At 43.1% G+C, this 18,846-nt stretch overlaps 1 protein-coding gene across 12 annotated transcripts in view; it reads right to left on the bottom strand.

Moving 5' to 3' along the window:
* The window catches only part of cdk5rap2 (CDK5 regulatory subunit associated protein 2), a 37,274-nt gene that overhangs the window by 16,181 nt on the left and 2,247 nt on the right, over positions 1 to 18,846 (bottom strand). For 4 of the 12 annotated variants that reach the window (XM_035608565.2, XM_035608570.2, XM_035608571.2 and 1 more), the window contains 33 exons: positions 17,365 to 17,420; positions 15,712 to 15,773; positions 14,927 to 15,037; positions 14,333 to 14,409; positions 14,054 to 14,177; positions 13,512 to 13,690; positions 13,274 to 13,421; positions 12,972 to 13,025; positions 10,175 to 10,291; positions 9,951 to 10,073; positions 9,740 to 9,832; positions 9,329 to 9,547; positions 9,056 to 9,226; positions 8,823 to 8,933; positions 8,603 to 8,740; positions 8,305 to 8,484; positions 7,968 to 8,162; positions 7,645 to 7,836; positions 7,293 to 7,422; positions 7,055 to 7,194; positions 6,832 to 6,948; positions 6,537 to 6,680; positions 6,313 to 6,425; positions 6,068 to 6,207; positions 4,429 to 4,569; positions 4,200 to 4,309; positions 3,945 to 4,082; positions 3,351 to 3,443; positions 3,039 to 3,226; positions 2,650 to 2,953; positions 1,010 to 2,558; positions 713 to 814; positions 126 to 274 (listed from right to left, as the gene is read on the bottom strand). In XM_035608565.2, the coding sequence (XP_035464458.2) occupies positions 126 to 274; positions 713 to 814; positions 1,010 to 2,558; positions 2,650 to 2,953; positions 3,039 to 3,226; positions 3,351 to 3,443; positions 3,945 to 4,082; positions 4,200 to 4,309; positions 4,429 to 4,569; positions 6,068 to 6,207; positions 6,313 to 6,425; positions 6,537 to 6,680; positions 6,832 to 6,948; positions 7,055 to 7,194; positions 7,293 to 7,422; positions 7,645 to 7,836; positions 7,968 to 8,162; positions 8,305 to 8,484; positions 8,603 to 8,740; positions 8,823 to 8,933; positions 9,056 to 9,226; positions 9,329 to 9,547; positions 9,740 to 9,832; positions 9,951 to 10,073; positions 10,175 to 10,291; positions 12,972 to 13,025; positions 13,274 to 13,421; positions 13,512 to 13,690; positions 14,054 to 14,177; positions 14,333 to 14,409; positions 14,927 to 15,037; positions 15,712 to 15,773; positions 17,365 to 17,420 (5,908 nt within the window). Of the gene's footprint in view, positions 1 to 125; positions 275 to 712; positions 815 to 1,009; positions 2,559 to 2,649; positions 2,954 to 3,038; positions 3,227 to 3,350; positions 3,444 to 3,944; positions 4,083 to 4,199; positions 4,310 to 4,428; positions 4,570 to 6,067; positions 6,208 to 6,312; positions 6,426 to 6,536; positions 6,681 to 6,831; positions 6,949 to 7,054; positions 7,195 to 7,292; positions 7,423 to 7,644; positions 7,837 to 7,967; positions 8,163 to 8,304; positions 8,485 to 8,602; positions 8,741 to 8,822; positions 8,934 to 9,055; positions 9,227 to 9,328; positions 9,548 to 9,739; positions 9,833 to 9,950; positions 10,074 to 10,174; positions 10,292 to 10,444; positions 12,916 to 12,971; positions 13,026 to 13,273; positions 13,422 to 13,511; positions 13,691 to 14,053; positions 14,178 to 14,332; positions 14,410 to 14,926; positions 15,038 to 15,711; positions 15,774 to 17,364; positions 17,421 to 18,846 lie in introns of those variants that run through there. The other 8 variants (XM_035608566.2, XM_035608560.2, XM_035608562.2 and 5 more) reach the window with 8 other exon arrangements.

The raw sequence follows: 18,846 nt of genomic DNA, 5'->3' as shown, positions 1-18,846 counted from the left end.
CCCCATGTACACCACTCATCTTGCGGAGGAACACAAAATTTGACAGACCTGCTTCGCCTAGTTACAGTTGCTAAGCTGACATCATTGTTGTTTAGGAGTGGTCTAGTGAACGATGAGTTCAATACCTTGGCTGAGCTGAGAGCTGGGGAGCTCGGGTACGAGGTGCTGGAGGTTGAGTCCAGGTTTTCAGTAGAGGAGAAGGTTGCCTGTTCATGTTTCAGCAGGGAAGGCAGGCTAGAGGCACTGCAACTTGGGTTCACACCGACCTCTAGATCTGGCAAAATAAGCAACACAGAGACAGACAAAGAAGGAACAGAAAAACGTTAGACGCCATGGGGGAAAAAAATGTGATAGTGCCATGAGTAAAATAAAATCACTTGTGTGGCAGACGATAAAACAAAGTGAAAGGAGTGCTGTAAAGACATTCCCAAACTTCAGAGTGAAAACATGCAAAGAATTTATCAATGCAGAATATTAGCAGACCCATTCAAATCGAGAAAGAGAACCAAGAAACACCAGGTTAAAACCAGTAGAGAGACTGTGTGTGGTTATGAGACCCAAACAGAAAATAACATTTCTCAAGGTAAAGAGACAATGTGTTACAGTTTCCTTTTTCACTCCTCATGCAGACACAAATAGAGAATCTGTAAACATTTGAGATTAGTGTCCACTCAGCAGACCGACATGCATAGTCTGCCTAGAGGCCGTCTACCTGTGCTACTGCTCTCTTCCCTATCGTTCTCACTCTTGCCACTGGTTTCGTAACCCAGGTCTTGCAAATCCACCTGCACGCCTTTGTCATCCTGCTCCAGAGCTGGCATTGGAGGCAATATATTTCGGGTTAGGAAGAAATCATTTAACGTGTACAGAATTTTGTCTCTCTCCTTCATGGTGTTCCTGAACAATATGGATTGATGAAATGGTTTACCTTTACATGTATATGACTTTGGCACATAATTATGAGAAATTTCAACTGCTGAAGCGAGCGCCTCCGCATGTGTTGACTCACCTTTCCGTACAGTTTCAGCTGAGCTCGTCTCGGTAAGAGCAGTGGCCAGTTTCTCCTCCAGGTTTTTACATGCCTTCTTCTTCTCCCTCAGTGCCTTGTGGAGAGTCTCCAGCTGAACCTGGACGTTCGGTGGTAATCCTTTGCAGTCCTGCGCTGTCCTGTGAGCCTCGCCCTCCTCTCTGCGGCCCCTCTCCTCCTGTAAGGAAGTCTGCAGTTCAGGAATCCTGTGGGAGAGGTCAGCGAAGACCTTGTAGAGGAGACAGAGGTTTTGATGGAGGTCTCTGGGAAGTTGTCCCTTTGCTCCACACGAAGCAGTGGACAAATTGCTGCACGATTTGGTGGCTGGCTGGGTGGATTCACACAGCTCTTCCCTCTCTTGCAGGGCTCTCTGAAGTTTGTCTAAATTGATCTGCAGGTCAGTGCTTATCTGTGATGATATAGCAGAAGTAAAGGAGCCGGGGTTTGTACAGTGTTCTGCTAGAGAGGCAATGGCAGACTCTGTTGCACTAAGGCAGTTCATTAGAGATTTTGTTATACCCTGATTTATAGAATTAACAGAACTGTCCCCATGGTGTTCCTCCGACCCCTTTTCTGCTGTTCTCTGCCTTGAACATTTACCCTCCTGACCGGCACTGTTGTGGCTCTGTTGTGCAGCAGCATCTCTCAGTTGTTCTCTCAGCTCTGCATTGAGCCTGTTCTGCTCCCACAGTGCCTCCTGCAGAGAGTCTATGTGACGTTGCAACCCCTGCATAGAGTCATCAGTGCTTCCAGATACATCTCTCGGACCCTCTCTCTTTGAACATGATTTCACCTGCTGTAAGGCGTCTTCTATCTTTAAGCAAAGGTCACTGATTTCCGGATTCTTTGCTTGGCTGTCAGAGGAAGTGATGGCTTTCTCTGCCATGTTCAGAAGCTCTATAAGCTGGTCGTTGAACTCCTCCTTGTCCTGTAGGGCTTTCTGCAGCTCCACGCATCGACTGTGGAGGGCAGCATCTGCACCCACAGAGACGGACCCTGCTCCTGAGCTGGTGTGGGAGCCAAATCCTCCCTGGCTGTCCAGACTGCAGGCAGTCAGGTAGGCAATAGTGGATTCTGCAGCTTGCAATGCCTCGACATATTGGTGATTAAGCAGTTCCTTTTCCTTAAGCTGAGCGTGGAGCTCTTCCCAATCGGCAAGCTGCTCACTGAGTTTGTTGATCAGGGCTTCTTTCTCCTGGCACTCCTGGTGGAGGAGCTCCAGCTGAGTGAAGAGAGCAGAGTCAGCCTCTGTGTTATCCAGTGTGTGTCCAGATTCAGAGTCCTTGACCAAACCCACTGGACTGTTGCCATGCTGTTCATATCCGACAGTGGAAGAAGAGGGAGAGCTTTGCTGGAGTGATATTGGGGAGTCAGAGTCTGCACGCAACTGCTGGTCAGACCCATAGACATCATCTGAATTGAGGTGCTGAAGTGCTTCAGGTCTCAGGTGCTCAGGTCTAACAGACTGTCTGCTGCTGCTCGCTTCCACTCTCAGTCTCACAGGAACAGGAAGGCGAGATTTGACACCAGCCTACAAATTAAACACACAGAACAGCAGCCATTAAAAACATGACAGACTTTATGCAGACAGCAATGTGGTGTCTTTCATTCACTATACGTACCCCGTGCTTGGCGACATTGTGTTTTCCACCCGTGGTGTGCGTCTGGCCTTTAGTTTGTGGACTCTCAATCCCCTCTGTTGTGATAAGGGTCTCCCCACCCGACACATGTTGCGAGTTCCTCTCTCCCTTTTCATTGGACAGCTTGACGGACAGCGCCTCCATACTCTGCCTGAGTTCAGCCTGTCCGTCACTGCTGTTCCCTGAGGCATCCGTGCTCTCTTTTTCTTTACACTCAGTAGATTTGTGCTCTTTCAAGAGACCACGCAGCTCCACATTTTCTGATTTAAGTCTTAGCAGCTTCTCTCTGCAATAATGGAAATCTAATCAGTTTACTGACAATGAAAAAAAGGATGATCTGGACACTGCTTAAGAAAAAGAAAGAAACCCACCTAAGGTGTGAGACTGATGTAGCCCCATGATCAGTCAGCAGGGATTTAAGTGCCATTACATCTCTGTTCTTCTCCCGAGAATCTCTCTTTCCAGTGTCCAAAGTGTTGTTGCCAGACTGAGCGTGCTCTCTACTCTGGCAAAGGCCACTGTCCACGCTCTCATCGCCCCACAGCGTTCCAGACAGCATCTAAAAATGACACAGTTCAGAGATATGATCTCAAGTCACAAGAAAAAGGGAATTCCCGAACGTATTTACATAAAATTACACTTGCATCAAAGATCTCAGAAAGTTTAATAGATGTCGCTCATACCCGTCCTAGTCTGACGTCTGTCTGGCTTTCTTGGTCCCTACCAGGGTGATGCTTCCCGTCACAGTGAGCCAAAGGCTGCATCTTACCTAGCTGCTAGATTAATGGGATGGGAGGCGAGTATGACACACATGGCTTGGTAAAAGAAAAACTTAATGAGGGAACAGAATCCATAAAACACTGCACAGCAACAGCAGAATGGCATGACGTGTCTAATGTGGCATGGCGAGAAACCATTTCATGGGACACAGAGATAAAAAAACAAACAGGGACTAGTTAGGAAAGGTGAAGGAGAGAAGAAGAGGGCATCTTCTACTATAGACAAGAAACACACTTGTTAGAGACACAACACATATAGTTCCACAAAGTAGACATTAATAACAGGCTAGACAGAGCAGAGGTCAAGATGCAGTTTCAAAGGTTAGAAAGCTGCTACTAAAGGTGAATGTTAGACAATGGCTCAGACGTGTTTTATTAATTATTTTCTAAATGTGGAAATTTATTGCTTTCTAAAAGGTTCCTTTATTTTAAGATTTAGGAAATAAACTTTGCTGCGACAACTTCTTAAATTTGTAGCCATCTCTTGTGGCTTCTAACCTGTTTCCCGGGGCTGGTAACATCTTTGTCTCCCTTGTTGCAAGCATCATGCTCAGACTTCTCCAATACCGACAGTCGGCTCTGCAGCTCGTTGTTTAAAGTCTGCACTCTGCTAACACAATCCTGCAGATCCAGCACCTAAAGCAGAGAAGTGTTTTGGTAAGATACCTTGCTTACCTGACTTTTTTAAGAGGCCATATTTTCATAACCGTGAGAGATAACACTAATACAGTCTAGTTTAAAAAAGGAATTCACCTTCTGCTTGAGCTCTTGTGGAGAGAGTTGAGACAAGCTGTCATCCTGCTCCTCCCCAAAACAAATACTCATGTAAGAAGTCTGGTCGCCGATGAAACTCAAAGTGTCACCTGAAGCACAGACAAAAATATCACGGTCATGAACAAAAACTGATCTGCTACAACTCTTGAAAAATGGTTTATTTGCCACACTGGAATGTGAACTCCAGGGTATATTTTTGTGGTCGTACCACCATCCGTGGCTCCACCGACCCCTCCTCCACGGCTCTGGATTGCTCCTAATCGAGCCTGCAGAGACGCATTCCAGCGCTGTGCGTCTTCCAGCTGATGCCTCATACTCTCCAGTTCTTTAGGATCAATGAGGTCCATACCTGAAGAGATAGAGTGTTTAAATGAAACCATGTCTCTGGTTGGTAACAAAGCTATCTAAAATATAGTTAAATCAGAATGTTTTAGTTTTTAAATCAACAATGATTTACATGCAGCACCAACTGTAGTTAAAACTTTGAGAGACTTTGTATTGCAAAAGTTTTTCATGACACTAAAAACAACATATACTAGCAGATTAGCCAGGAAGCACAGATGTTAGATGAGACTAAATGCAGTTCTGTAAACTGATCAAGTCAAACCACAAAACCCTTTTGTGATTTGATGCATCTTGACATTTTCCCAATTATTTGAATTATGTCAGATAGTGGGGTAAATTAAAAAGGCCAAACTATGTTCAGCATCTTCAGCGACAGAGAAAATGAATATACATATAACCCCTTTTTCTACATATAGCAGGCACGCACGCACGCACGCACATATGGAAACATCAAATGATATGACAACAAAAAAAAAGAAATGTGGAAACTTAATCCTTGGTAATTAATTACTGTAGCTACATCTATTTTGCATTCAATGTGAATGTGAGCCATGCGCCTGTTACTTACAGCTGACCTATTTATACACCTGGCTCTATTTAGACAGGGGAGGGGGGTATGAGCGTGCAATTGACGTGCGCACACAGACAAGCAAACACGTCCATGTGGACAGACACACTTTAGTAGGTTGGCTTTAAGACGACTACCTGAGCGTACAGTGACAGTTTTTATCAGTCTCAAAGCTGTGTCCTGATACACTGCATCTAGAAACACTAATTTCATTAGGTATGTTATTCAGAAAATAACCCTTAGGATTTATTTGTTTGCATTAAGATCTGCATAGTAGGACACCGTTTTATTATTTATCAGTATAATAACCATCGATACCGCTCTTAAACTTGTTATATAATGAGTTGCTTATGCAATTGAATCTAATTCATGTGACAGATGGTTGGATGGATCGGGTTAATTACCAGACGGGGGTTAAGAGAGCTGATGCAATCAACAGACAAACAAATGTTTTAATGGAACAGTCAAAACAAGCAGGCAAGATGTTAAAAGTGAGAGACAGGGAGAGGACCAGCCAACAGACTTTATTCACTTTTTTTTTTTATAAAGAACAGACAAACTAGGAAACAGTGTGGATAAGTGTGAAGCCTTTACATTAGAGAGTAACAGAGAAAACAGGCAGCAACTCTAGTATGGACAAAGACAGGCAGATGAGGATGTAATGATGGAAGAAAAAAAAACAGTAAGCAGAGGGACACAAAGAAGAGGAGTGAAGGGACCAGGTGTCCGTGCAGAGTGACACAGAGGACAGGAGGTATTATTGGAGTAAACACTGGACAATGACGACAGGTGTTTTATGTATGTTCCCTAGGAGCTATGTATATACTGTATGTATTCCTAAGTGCTTCAGTGATAAACAAGCTCTTTCCTTTTCTCTTTCTTTTATTCCTTCACTCCCTGTTATCATTTACCACCCAGTGTGTTTGCACTGCACCTTCTCTGAGTTTGGCTCTGTGTATCTCTCTCTCCAAGTCGTCCCGTAGCTCCTCGTTGGTTTTGATGCTCTCCTCGAGCTTCTGCCTGAGGAGCTGCACCGCTGTCAGCTCCAGCTGCAGAGCGTGCAGACGCTGGGCACTGTGAAACACACACATGCATAATCTCAAAGTTAAGTTATTCATCAATACATTTTACCTACTATCTATTGACATGATATTTTGTCACTATGACCATTGTCCCCACCTGTCCTGCTCTTTCACGCTCCTGACCAGGCTAGAGTAGAGCTGTTGTTCAGCTCTCAGGGCTTTGTTCAGAGTATCATGCTCCTGTTGCAGAGCTACGAGGTTGGGCAAAGACTTAAGGGAGAAAGAAAATGAAAGGGCAATGGTCTTAATGTCAAAGCATAAAAATATTTCATTTTTATTTACTCAATTCAGCAGAAAAGCACGTAAAGTTTTTAAGTTTACTTCTTGCTGGCTGTCTCCACCAATCATGGTTCTCTCCCTTTGCGGGAGCCTGGGGAAGGATCTTTCAATGCCAGAGACAATGACCTGATCCTGGGTATGGTCGCCCTCACTCTCCCCTCTCAGCCCGAGGCGCTGGTGAAGAACCTGCTCAAAGACAGAAACAATACACAAGAAATGAGACTGCTGGAGGAGACGTCATGGAGTTCAAATGCAATTAGGGAGGAAAGCTCCTTAACCAAAGCTGCTGTGTGTTTCTAAGAGAGAGTTTCAGTCTGTGAATGGGGGGGGTCCTCACATTGATAATCTCATCCTTGGTCTTCAGGGTGGCAGTCAGCGACTCAATGTTAATAGCCTGACCTTCTATGCGACCCTCCAGCTCAGACAGCAATGACTGTAGCTCTGCCACTGAGATCTGGATAAAAACAAAGTAATGTAGGGGATTATACAAAGACACTTGTTTGGAACAGTAAACAACGTGGAAACAACAAAATTGACAAAATTGGTTATAAGCAACTGACCTTCAGTTCATTCTCCCGCTTCAGGGCTCTGTTCAGCGCCTCAGTTTTCTGTGTCAGCTCCTTCTTCAGGATGACGACTGTCTTCTTGGATTGTGGAATGTTCTCCACATTATCCTCACTGTTCCTTCTAGACAGCTCAGCTTCAGTGCAGACAAAATACAATCAACTATAGAACACACATCTACTCCAACTTATAAATATCCAGTGAGTAGTTTTTAAAAAGGTGTAAAGGCCTTACCTTCCCTCTCGTCCAACTTCTCCTGCATGATTTGGATGGTTTGTCTGAGCTCCAACACATGATCTTGCTCCTCTTTCTGTCTCATCTCTGCAAGAAAATGGTCCCTCTCCTGACCATGCTGCAGAAGCTTCTGCAAAATTACAAAAATCAGAGTCATATAATACCTTAAACCTTGTTCTGAAATCAAAACAGGTTTTAGGAAGGCCACCAAGTAATTTTATATCATAATGGAGGAAAGGAGTGTATGTGTTATTCCCGATGGGAGTTTTGATTTCCTTTCCTTGTTAGGCTTCTAGGTCAAGCACATTTTACAGCTGAGTGACAGTGTAACTTGCACCCCAGAGGAACTTACAGTGACGAGGCTGTCTTTTTCAGCAATCAGTGCTCGGAGATTTGCAGTCTCTAAACAATCCTCCTGGACTTTTATAGAGCTTTGCTTCTCAGCAGTGGCGAGTAGCTGCTGCCTGTCAGACAGCTGCTTCCTGAGTTCCTGAATCTCTTGTGTTCGCTCAGACAGCATGCGATTGTAGTGCTCAGCAGACTCCTGGACAGATACAATACCAGATAAAAGTAGTGAGAGGCTGAGTGAGGTACATTTAGAAGTAGTGATGTATTGCTGTAAAATATATTTATCACTGAGACCATTAAATTCTTTTATAATTAAATGTACTGTACCTTGAGAAGTTGGTCCTTGCTGCTAATTGTAGCCAACAGTCCTTCCACAGCGCTCTCATTGTCAGCAACCAGCCTTTCCCTGGCCTTCACAGCCTCAGCCAGCATGGCCTCTGTGACCTTTAACCTCTGGCCCATCTGTTCAGCAAGGTCATGTGCATGAGTTTCTGACTGGCTCAGCATTGATTTGGCCATTTCCTATAAACAGGTAGAAAGAGTGAGAAAAACAGAAAACAGCCACACAGAAATATCTACAGATTAACATCCCTGGTCAGAATGGTGAAGAACCACCATGAATGTGTCTCAAACCACCATGCGTGTCTCATATTTGTCAACTGACCTCCATGTCCGTTGTCTTGCCCTCCAGAGAGAGCTGAAGCTGGCTGATGATGGAGTCCTTCTCCTTCAGTGATCGGTTCAGGTTATCTTCTACGTCCTGCTTGGCTCTCTGCAGGTTTTTTAACGTGTTTGCGAGATGCTGCAACTCCACATCCTTTTCCTTGATTAGACTATCAAAGCTCTAGGAGCAGAGAGAGAGATATATCGAATTGAAGTCCTTCCACCCAAAAAATATTTTGTAATTTCAAGCCTCAGTTTTGGATATTTTTTTGTGATCAAACACAGTGATATTTACTCACATTGATGGTTTCCTCATTGTGAGAGAGCAGGTTATTCAGCCTGTCCAGGTCTCGTTCCTTCTCCCTGAGAGACAGCTGCAGCTGGTGAATCTCATCATCTTTCTCCTCAATGGCAGCAAACTTCTCATCCAGCGCTTGCTGTGAGAGAGTAAACAGACGAATGTCAGAATCAAATCATAATCACTGTGGTGAGAAACCTTCACAAAGGGAATGTGTGTACCTCCAGAGCCTTTTCTTTTTCTTTCAGTCTTTGCCGCAGCTTGGAAAGCACAGTATCGTTTCCTCCTGGGCTTCGGCTTTGCTCAAAGTCTCTGACCATATTAATGTATTCCTGATGAACATTAAGAAAAACAAAATAAAGACTTACTGAATATATTCCAATGGAAATAAAAATCATTAATACACACAATATTTTGGTGTGAAATCTGTAAATGTTTGAAGTTTTAGTGTCACCTGTAGCTGCTGCTCTTTATCAGCCAGGGTGGATGTGAGCCGCTGGATGGTGACCTCATGGGTCTGCAATTTTCTGTTGGTTTGATCCAGGAGCTCCTGGTACTGCTGCTCCAGAGCAATCTCCCTCTCCCCGATCTCACCGCTGAGCTTCTTCAGCTGATTGTTCAGATCCTGTAGCGGGAAAATTATAATACTGTCACACAAAAGCTGATATTTATGGAGATATTTTTTAAGATTTAGAGTGCCTTAATGGCTGTCCTCTTGTTGTCTTACATTCAGGGCTTTGTCTCCCTTTTTCTTCTGCTGCTGCAGGTCCTCCAGTTCCACCTCCAGCTGGTCCTTCGCCTGTTGTAGGTCACCCAGCTCTTGCTCCTTCCTGTCCAGAGCACGCTGCAGTTTTTGAGCTTCAAGCACCTTGCCATGGTGTTCTCCCTGGAGTTGAGCAAGCTCCGTTTGCTTTGCCATTAATAGGCTTTGGTGTTCCTCGGCCCCCTGACGGAGACGCACAAGACATATTTTATATTTACAGAGACTGCAATTTGAATTTGATGATGAAATGGGAGATAAAAATACTCCATTCCAATGTTTCTTTAACATTTAATTAGTTCCTGACCCTTTAAAAGCATTATAGTGTATAAACACTGAGCAAAAAGGTTGCTCTTCATGACAAGGTGCAGCACTTGCCTGGTATTTCTGCAGTTGGGCTTTATGTGCCACCTCTCTAGCCTTGGCCAGAGCATCATCCCTGTCCTCAATCTCATGACACAGCTCTGCAATCTGTGCACACAGAAAGACAGACAGGTTTGCTGGGAGTGAGAGCACAGACAGGTGATGTCTCGTCACACACACAGCTGTTTGCGATACCCACAACAAATAACATTTCTGATGACCTTACCTCTTTCTCCTTCTCTCTGAGGACCTGAGTCAGCCCCTGGATTGTTTTGTCTCGCTTCAAGGCATTTTTCTTCTCTGAGCCGAGTTCATTCTCCTTCTCTTCCAGCTTCCCCGACAGGGTCTGCTTACATAACATTACAACATAAAAAAAAGAAACTTCTCTAATTTAAAAATATTTGGCAAAATGTTTTTCATGTCACGTCACATTTAGCTGTCTCTATGTACCTTGTACTGATTCTGGGTATCCTCCAGTGTTTTTGACAGGTTCTCACTGGTGCTTTTTGTCAGTGTGAGCTCTTCGTTCAGGTGCTTATTTACAGACTCCAATCGGCTAACCTCGCTCTTCTCAGCAAATCCGGGCAGCACACAGACAGAGGAAAGGGACATTGAATTAATGTTAGCAAGTATGTTTAGCAAAAAAAGCTGTCTTGTCTGTAACAGCTCATTACCAGTGCCACAGTGATTTGCTAAACTGGAATTACTGAAAGGAACTACCTCCACACTGACAGAAGTATATTCATCATCAAATTCTTCTGTAAGTTCATGAAGAGACTTCCATTCGGCCTCTCTGTGTCTACGCTCAGCTCCCGGTTTGAGGTGGCCAGTACTTAACCTCTTCAGGACAGGGATGTGGCTCCCAGCAGGGGCAGAGACCTGTTGCTTGGAGATGCAGCGCAAGAGTTGGATCAAGTCAGAGATCACAGACGGTTGACTTGGGGAGCTGCGGAGCAGTGCTTTGGCCTGGACCTTTCCTCCTAGGTCAGCAGTGGCACCATCACGTCTGGCAACAAACACCTTGGCCTCTGTGAATTTTTGTGGAGGGTCTGGAGAAGGGTCTAAGGAAAAGTCTTGATTCAGCGACTGCAGTGAAGCGGAGAGAGCTTTGAATCCAGGTCTAGGCAGTACACCTTTGTGTTGGATCAGGTCAAAGTACATGCTCTGTGAACGGTGGCGTGGTCCTCGGAGACCAAAGCGCTTCATAGAGCCATCAAGCCCTGCCCCTGATCCGAGTCTGTTGCTCCTGAGGCTTGAGCGCCCGAAGGTTGTCCCTCTGCTAACGATTCTATCCAGGCTCACACACCTTCTCATGCAATTCTTCAAGTGACCACGTCGAATCTCCCCTAACTGCTGTCCTTCATCAGGACTGCCAACCCCACAGGACCGGGGTGGAGTCTCCCCATCGCTCTTGTCCAAGCTAGGGTTGTTTTTTTGGTAGACATGGACGATGCACTGCGTCAGGTGTCCTTTCTCCGCCTGCAGCTTCTGCATCTGAATGTTGTGATCCTCCTGCAGCTGGTTGATCTTAACATCACACTGTACCACCTTCTCCAACTGAAAAACACATTTCCCGCAGAGGAATTCGCCGCGACCATCGCGAGTCACCTCCCAGCCCAGCACATGTGACAAGACGACTTGTAACTTCTTCTGCGCCGATGAGCTGAAGATCCAGCGACACTGGCTGCCTGCCAGACGAGCACTGCATACACGACACGGGTCCTTCATGGCACCTTATATCTTTTAGACTCACCCACTTAAAACAAGTTAAAGCCTCTCACTGAGATACAAACTATCCGGTGACCTAATGGTCGTCAGCCTGGCAGCCGTGGAAGAGGTATCTATCATTTTCTCTCACTGCATCTGAGGGAGAAGCACAGTGTGCAGAGCACTATAAGCCCTAAGCCTTTAATAATCCCTGCTCCCGCCTCTATTCCACTCTCCCCCACGCATTCAATCAGATCAAATCCTCCAGGACTGCTGCGGCGATCAGTGCCAGACCATCTCCAGAAAACCTTTTTCCCCAAACCCCCAAAAGCATCTGGTAGGTCTGCTTCACACAGGTGTCTCCAGGGGACTGGTATAGATGACAGTCAACCCTTACGATCCAATACGATTTTTATTGAAGATGTTCCATAGTCCATCTTGCCTGGCAAAACATCTAAAAAACAGCTTTAACATAGAAGTACATGTTTGCTGGCAACCATTGCCGCCAGACATTCCATCACACCTCTGTCACCGATAGGCCATTTGGAAGTCCTTGTATGTCAAAGGTTTACTGGTAATCAAATTTCGCCCCGGTTTTCCAAATTGTTTGCACTACCTGCAGCACATTATTTTGTTTAGTCAGATCAGACAAACATTAACAGGTTGCACTGTTTTCTTTAATAAGGAAGGTTGGACATAAATAACTCTCAGAGGAACTGTCTCCAGACAGCATGGTAATCCAGTCTTAACACCATGACCTGAGTCCAGACGCCAAGGCCGAATGAAGAACCATGGGCACTGCCCAGCGAAAAGCTTTCTACTCTGAACATCATCAGCAACACAGTGCTTCAGTCTTCAGCCTGCATAACGCATAGATGACCATTTTTAAACCTGCCCCTACATTTAACGAACATATAGAAATAATTTCAGCCCAGTCAACAGAGCTCACATATAATATTAAGTCCCAAAACCAGACAGCGAGAATAAATAAAAAAATATAAAACAGAGATAAAATAGTGATTTAAAATTACTTCATTGCAGGTCTACTAAGCCATTTAAGGATCACCAGAGACTAAGAGATTACTCTATGAGATACGAACCAATCCAATTAATCCCAATGTCTGGAAAAACAGGCGATTTTCAAGGACTACCAGTAGTCGAAACAGTAGCGATTACATGGATGTAGAAGAGACAATTCTGTCTGCTCCAAACTCCATCTTTCCCCAAGTAGTAATGAATGTGTTAACTTCCTATAGTAAAACACATGTTAGAAAACTGATTTAAGCACTAACAATACCCTGAACCGTGAAGAAAGCTTTTGGTTTTAGGGAAGAACTTCATAACGCAGATTGATTGCTTGAGTCTCTCCATGTGGGAAAGACTTGAACTGAAACAGCCAAATATATCCAAAAGATGGACTGGTGGAAAGAAGCCAAGAGGCTGAATCTTAGAGGTCAGTCAGAAGTCAATGCCCCTGTTTAGTAGTCATTTCATTGAAGAGCACTCAGATTTGGACAGGAAATATCCAAACAACACCAACCTGATGCTCGGGTGGTCCTTTGTCCTCCTTGTTGTGTAACTCATCCCTCAGTGCCTGAAAAAAGACAGTCAAAGGTCAACCAGATGTCTTAAGTTCTCATATTTAAAGTAGTGCTGAATATAAGTTTGAGATGTTTACTAACTCAAAGTAAAGGGGCAATTAAATTTTTTTTCCTGAATATTCTGTACTTTCTAAACACAAACAGATAAATGTTGACACATTTTGTAGCTCTATCAAATTAGAAGTTCTGACATCATTACAGAGGGACCATCCAAAAATTAATCAGAATACAAAAGTCATACCGCCAGTTCCTGATCTTTCTTGGCAATGAGATCAGACAACTGTTTAACACAGTCAGCTGATGGTGCATCCGTCTGTTGGTCTGCACTTTTCTCCTGATGGATCAAAGCTTCCTGGTTCTTTAAAGTGACCTTGAGCTGCTCAATAATGCTGTTGTGAGCAAAAACAATGGACACACTTAGTTTTTAATACAGAAAAAAAACATGGATTTGTATGTACTTCTATCTCCTGTGTCCCTACTTGTCTTTCTCCTGCAGGGCCTGCTGCAGGTCGTGGACAGGGCTGGGGACTGGGACAGGGGTGAAGGTGCTTGGGGGACCCAGGGCATGGAGCTGCTTTTCCATGTCAATGTTCTTGCGCTTCTCCTGCTCAGCAATGGCTGCCATCTTCTCAACCTCTTCCTCTGCTGTTTGCAAACACTGACATGAGGGGAAAAGGGAAGCAGAGCTGATTGTTATGTGTGTCCAACCCTGGATAACTTCTTACTGTATTGCATACTGGATTAATTCATCCCACATCAAAACAATTTTGACAGATAAGCCAAAGGAGTGGTTTGTTTGTTTTTTAAAGGAAAATTAAACAAAATTTTTGCTAATACTATCAAACAATCTAAAGATTATCTTTATTTTTTTTAGAGCAAGAGACAGCACTTTATTGGGGATGAAACAATAAAATTACACCTCTCAGGAAGTACTGTAAAGCAATAATGTATATTACCTGTGGAGAGTAAAACCACCTATTAATACCAACCAATAATACCAACTACTACTTTTTAGACTCACCTGTTCCAAGTCAGCTATCCTCTTGTGAAATGCATCTCGAAGAGCATCCATCTCTCTCTGAGCTTGCTCTCTCAGGCGCTGGGGTTCTCCTGATTCTCGACCGGCCAGACTCTCCAACGCTTTCCTTAAAACATTCAAATGGAAGATTAGGTTAACACAAATGTACACAGCGCAGATTCCATGACATCTGACTGCTAAATAAATTGCTACCAAATGTGAATGCAGCTGATATTGATCTTTGACACAGTGGAGTTGTACTGTATATGGAACAACACGTACGATGCAGACACAAGCAGCTCCTGTTTCTCCGCCATCTCCCTCTTCATAGACTCCAACTCCACCTTCAGCTCAATGTTCTACAAACAGAAAACATTCAGTTCATTATAGCACAAATCACATCTGGAGTCATCACAAAAACATCCACAAAAACGGTGAAAGAATATTAGAGATTATTTGAAATCAATTTACATGAGAGATCCACCATTTTTATTATCAAATTAATAAACCTCAAGTTTATCTTAGGTGTGTGGACATAAAGATACAATTTTTACATGACACTTCACTTTTCAAATTCACTGGAAAAAATGAGGAGATAAGAAACACAAGAGGTCCTAAAATGAGACCAGAAGATTCCATTGGGATTACATCTCACTCCAAAAAAGCAATAACAATGAAAAGGTGAGACGCCTGTTCTAAGATCATAAAAACAGGGAATTTTGTTGAGCAAACCCAGCTGAGTGAAGCTGTGATCTCATTAATCCCAGTAGGAAACACTGAGTCAAATGCAACCCAAGGCACTGAAGGGCAACATATATGCACGATTAAGTCAAAGAGGCTTGAGCACATTTTTGCATAACAAAGAAAATACAACACCGTTTTGAATATGTCCTCAGTGGAGTCGTCACATTTCTGTTGCATGCGCTCTTCCATGAAGTAAATGCGCAGCTTCAGGTTAAAGTTCTCCTTCTTCAGAGCTGTGATTTGCTGCAGAAAACAAAAACATTTTAATGTACAAGAAAATAATTGAAGACATTGAAGAAGTTGCATTAAAATATCTTAAGTCTCCATCTACGCCAACATTTAATCTGTCTTTCCTTTACTTCTGTCAAATGATAAGAAAACAAGGCTGAAAAAAATATTTGGGTCAAACAATAAAAGAAGTTAAGCACTTTATCTGCGGGAGAAAGCAGGACGACATGTTTACATGGCAGAAAAGGACCGTGTGTATGGTTATTGTTAAAATGAAGGGAGACCTTCATGCTCGTATGTGTGTTTGAGTGTGTGTATGTGTGGGAAGTAGACTGTGCATCATTGTGCTCCAGGCTCAGATCAGCATACATCTGGTAATGGGGGTTGGGGGTCGACTGTCAAAGGGAGGAGGTAGAAGTCTAGACCCCCTCTGTGAAGCTCTAATCATGCAGACGGCACAGCCAAAATATCTGAGCATGCATTCCCCTCAAATGCTGAAATATATGCTTTCGTCCCACCTCGGTCCTCCTCCTACAACCACTCTCTTCATCATTACATCTCCATAAATGGTCAGGACGGTTTGGTTTCTGTCAGACTGAGAATCAGGTCTAATAAATCAATTCTACCCTCTTTTTGTTGTTGATGTGAGGCAAAGTTGACTGCATAACCCAAATATACAAATCACTCACGTTCTCATAGTCCTTCATGGTGAGAGCTTTGATGGGTGACATCTTGTCAGGGAAGGACGGAGCTGTAAAACAACAAAGTAGTAAATTTTTTACTCATTTGAGTCAAATCTACTGTTTGATATAGACTCTTTGACAAAAATAATCTTCTCCGGTTACAAGAACAACTCATACTCTCAGGTTTCTACAATCTTAGAGCCAAAGAAAAAAGAAAAAGAAAGCATTTTTTTGTGTGTTTTTTTTCACCGCAGAGGCATCAGAGGTGAGACAGCTTCTGGAGAACAGCCCTGTTCAGACCAGCTGAAAGCATCCCTCAGCTGATCGTGTAGCACTCGTCAACAACACATTTCACAACACTCAGTCCTCATTCACTGTGTGAGGGACACTCGTGCAGAATTGCATGTTTGAGGTTTCATTTTACTTGAGAGACGTGGTGTTGCCTTCAGTGAATTCTAATGTCTTCTAAATCTAGATCTCACCTTAAAATAATTACTCTCTGAATTCCTGGATCTAGAATGACCTAGAGTGCTGAAGTATTGAGGAAAAGAAAACGAAAGATGGGCAGATAGATAGTAGTAGGAGAAAAAGATGCCTGCTTCACTGGATGGAAATGAATTCTGATTTACTGACAGATTGATTCAAGTTCAATGATTTAAGGGTGGTTCTGTATTTTCAGCTTGGGCCTTAATTTCCGAGATTTTGCAGACAAAAGAAAAAAGCAAATGTTTGCAATGTGGATACACTTTTCTTTAACACTATATGAAGTTTCTTTATTATGATAATGATGCATTTAATTTTTATAGCCCATCTGATACTGTACTTTTGAGGCTGATAATGATAATGATATTTGGGAGTTTCTGAGCATTTCTGAACTGAAGGTTCTTGCTACTCATCAGCCAACACGTGCACCAATACTAATACATCTGCAATAATGATATAGTGGCCTGACCCAGTCATTGGTCGAGTTCAAATCATCAGTAAAATGTATGTTACTGTCAAAATGATCAGTTGTTAGCAATCAAGCAAATTAAATACTTGATGGATCAAAGGCTTCAACACATTGATCTAAAGGTTAGATGAAAATCCAATGTTGCTATAAAGCAATTCAGCTCATTGATTTATAATATAGCACATAATGACATATACAAATTTATATCATATCACGTTGTCATATCATCCAGGCATGAATTACACTTAGCGTATATTTTAATGGCAAAATCTGTTTTTGTTTGTTCCCTCTTCAATAATACAGTTATCAGATTTAGTTAGGAATGTTCTCAGTATTTCTCTTATATCAAAGATTTGATGAATAAAAATCCAATCATAATACTGCAGTGCTCAACATTTTCCTGGGTGTCTGTGTCTTACCCACACAGCTGAGGGCCACAGATGCTCACATACATTTATACATTAAATGTTTACCGGCTTGTGTGTGTTGTCTAGCCTTAAGAATATTATTGGCACACAACAAGAGCATGACAGCAAATTAGAAATGGGAATAGCCAATTAAGATCATACAGCCAATCCCTCGTCATGGCTTTGGAGACACAACTCTGGGAGGTAACGGCAACGGTTCAGCAGCGGCATTAATTAATACACAGGGGAGAGTCGCACCTAAGCAACAAAAAGAATGCACAAAAGAAGGTCTCACTGTACCTGTCATGCTCTCTGTAGAAAAGTCCCCTGCATCTATGGAGTCTGGCAGTCTGCAGCTGGGGACAAAATCATTTTGTTAGCGATGCAGCCGAGTCACCACGAATATTCAGAAAAGGGATCACGGTTACATCTCAGCCACATTCAAAGTTTTAAAAATCCCAGAAACCAAAGCAGGCTCCGACTGCACCAGATCCCAGCGGTGCACGAATACACTGATTATTATGGTTTTTGAAAAACACCAATGTGAGGCCTTTATGCATTACTCACGCTGGCCAGTTCACTGAGCCCTAAGGACGCTCCAGAAATAGCTTAAGAATGACTCTCTGCTTCATTTACATCCACTCTGGCAGAGTCTCATTTCTGTGTGTGTGTGTGTGTGTGTGTGTGTGTGTGTGTGTGTGTGTGTGTGTGTGTGTGTGTGCGTGTGAGACACCATGTGCCAGTGGCAGCCTAGCTCTCATGTTGAGACAGACGGGAGGAGAGACAAACAGACAAACCAGTGGAGGGAGAGGGCTTTCATTGGTAGACAAGTGGACTACTGTGACTCTGATCCGCAAAGCATCACACGGTGTTGTCACTCACAGACACGGTACAATGCACCAAACATCAGCAAAACAAATCTGGATCACAACGATGCTTAAGGAAGAAGGGCTGCACTGCCACAACACAAATGTATCATGTAACGATGCCAGCCATTTTAAGCGTTTATTTCACAGGTAAATCAGCATTAACAGGGAAGCTAGTCGCACAAACAAAAACATGAACTAGTGAGTCCAAGCTCGTGTCATGTTCCTCGACCCCGACCTCTTGTGACTAATAATATGACGTCCTGCATAGAACGACTTCCTCCCATACCTTCCCTGGCAGTGGAAGCACAGCGGCTCTTCTGCTTCTCTGCTTCACAGTATTTCTCTGTAAACATCTGCAGTTTCCTGTTTCTTTTTGTCTCATTTGTCGACATACTGACATGTGAGATGGTCTTTGTATCTGGAACTTGACAGATTGTTCTATATGTAAACTGTTGTATCTATAAAATGAAGAAATAATATTGGAGGATGTCTATTCAGTTTATATCTTTGTAAAAAAAATTATTTGTGTCTTGTTGAAATTGTCAGTTGACACTTTTCTAATACAAAATTGCTATTGGGTGTCAAATATTTTGTAAAGAAAAGTGTGTTGAATTCACATTTTCTAGTTTCAATCCTTTTCCTGGACTTTCTGTGACTGTAACAATACCCCTGCTAGATTTGTACTCTATTTATAGCTTCCACAGTTTTAAACTTCAAGAGTAAACCATAATGACACAGCTCTATTTTGTTTCAAAACCCAGTACACTACAAAATAAAACCAACATGAAGGAGCATGTCACATTGGAGAAGAGAAGATACAATGCTAACTGAGAATATTTAGAGATCGGGTATTGTAGTCAGGCTTTTTAGACCTGATAAAGCAGGGAAAAAAGACTTGTGATATTCCCTCTGA

The sequence above is a fragment of the Scophthalmus maximus genome, chromosome 20, assembly GCF_022379125.1.
Source record: "Scophthalmus maximus strain ysfricsl-2021 chromosome 20, ASM2237912v1, whole genome shotgun sequence".
Lineage (NCBI taxonomy): Eukaryota > Metazoa > Chordata > Actinopteri > Pleuronectiformes > Scophthalmidae > Scophthalmus > Scophthalmus maximus.
This window is presented reverse-complemented; position numbering and strand designations above follow the sequence as displayed.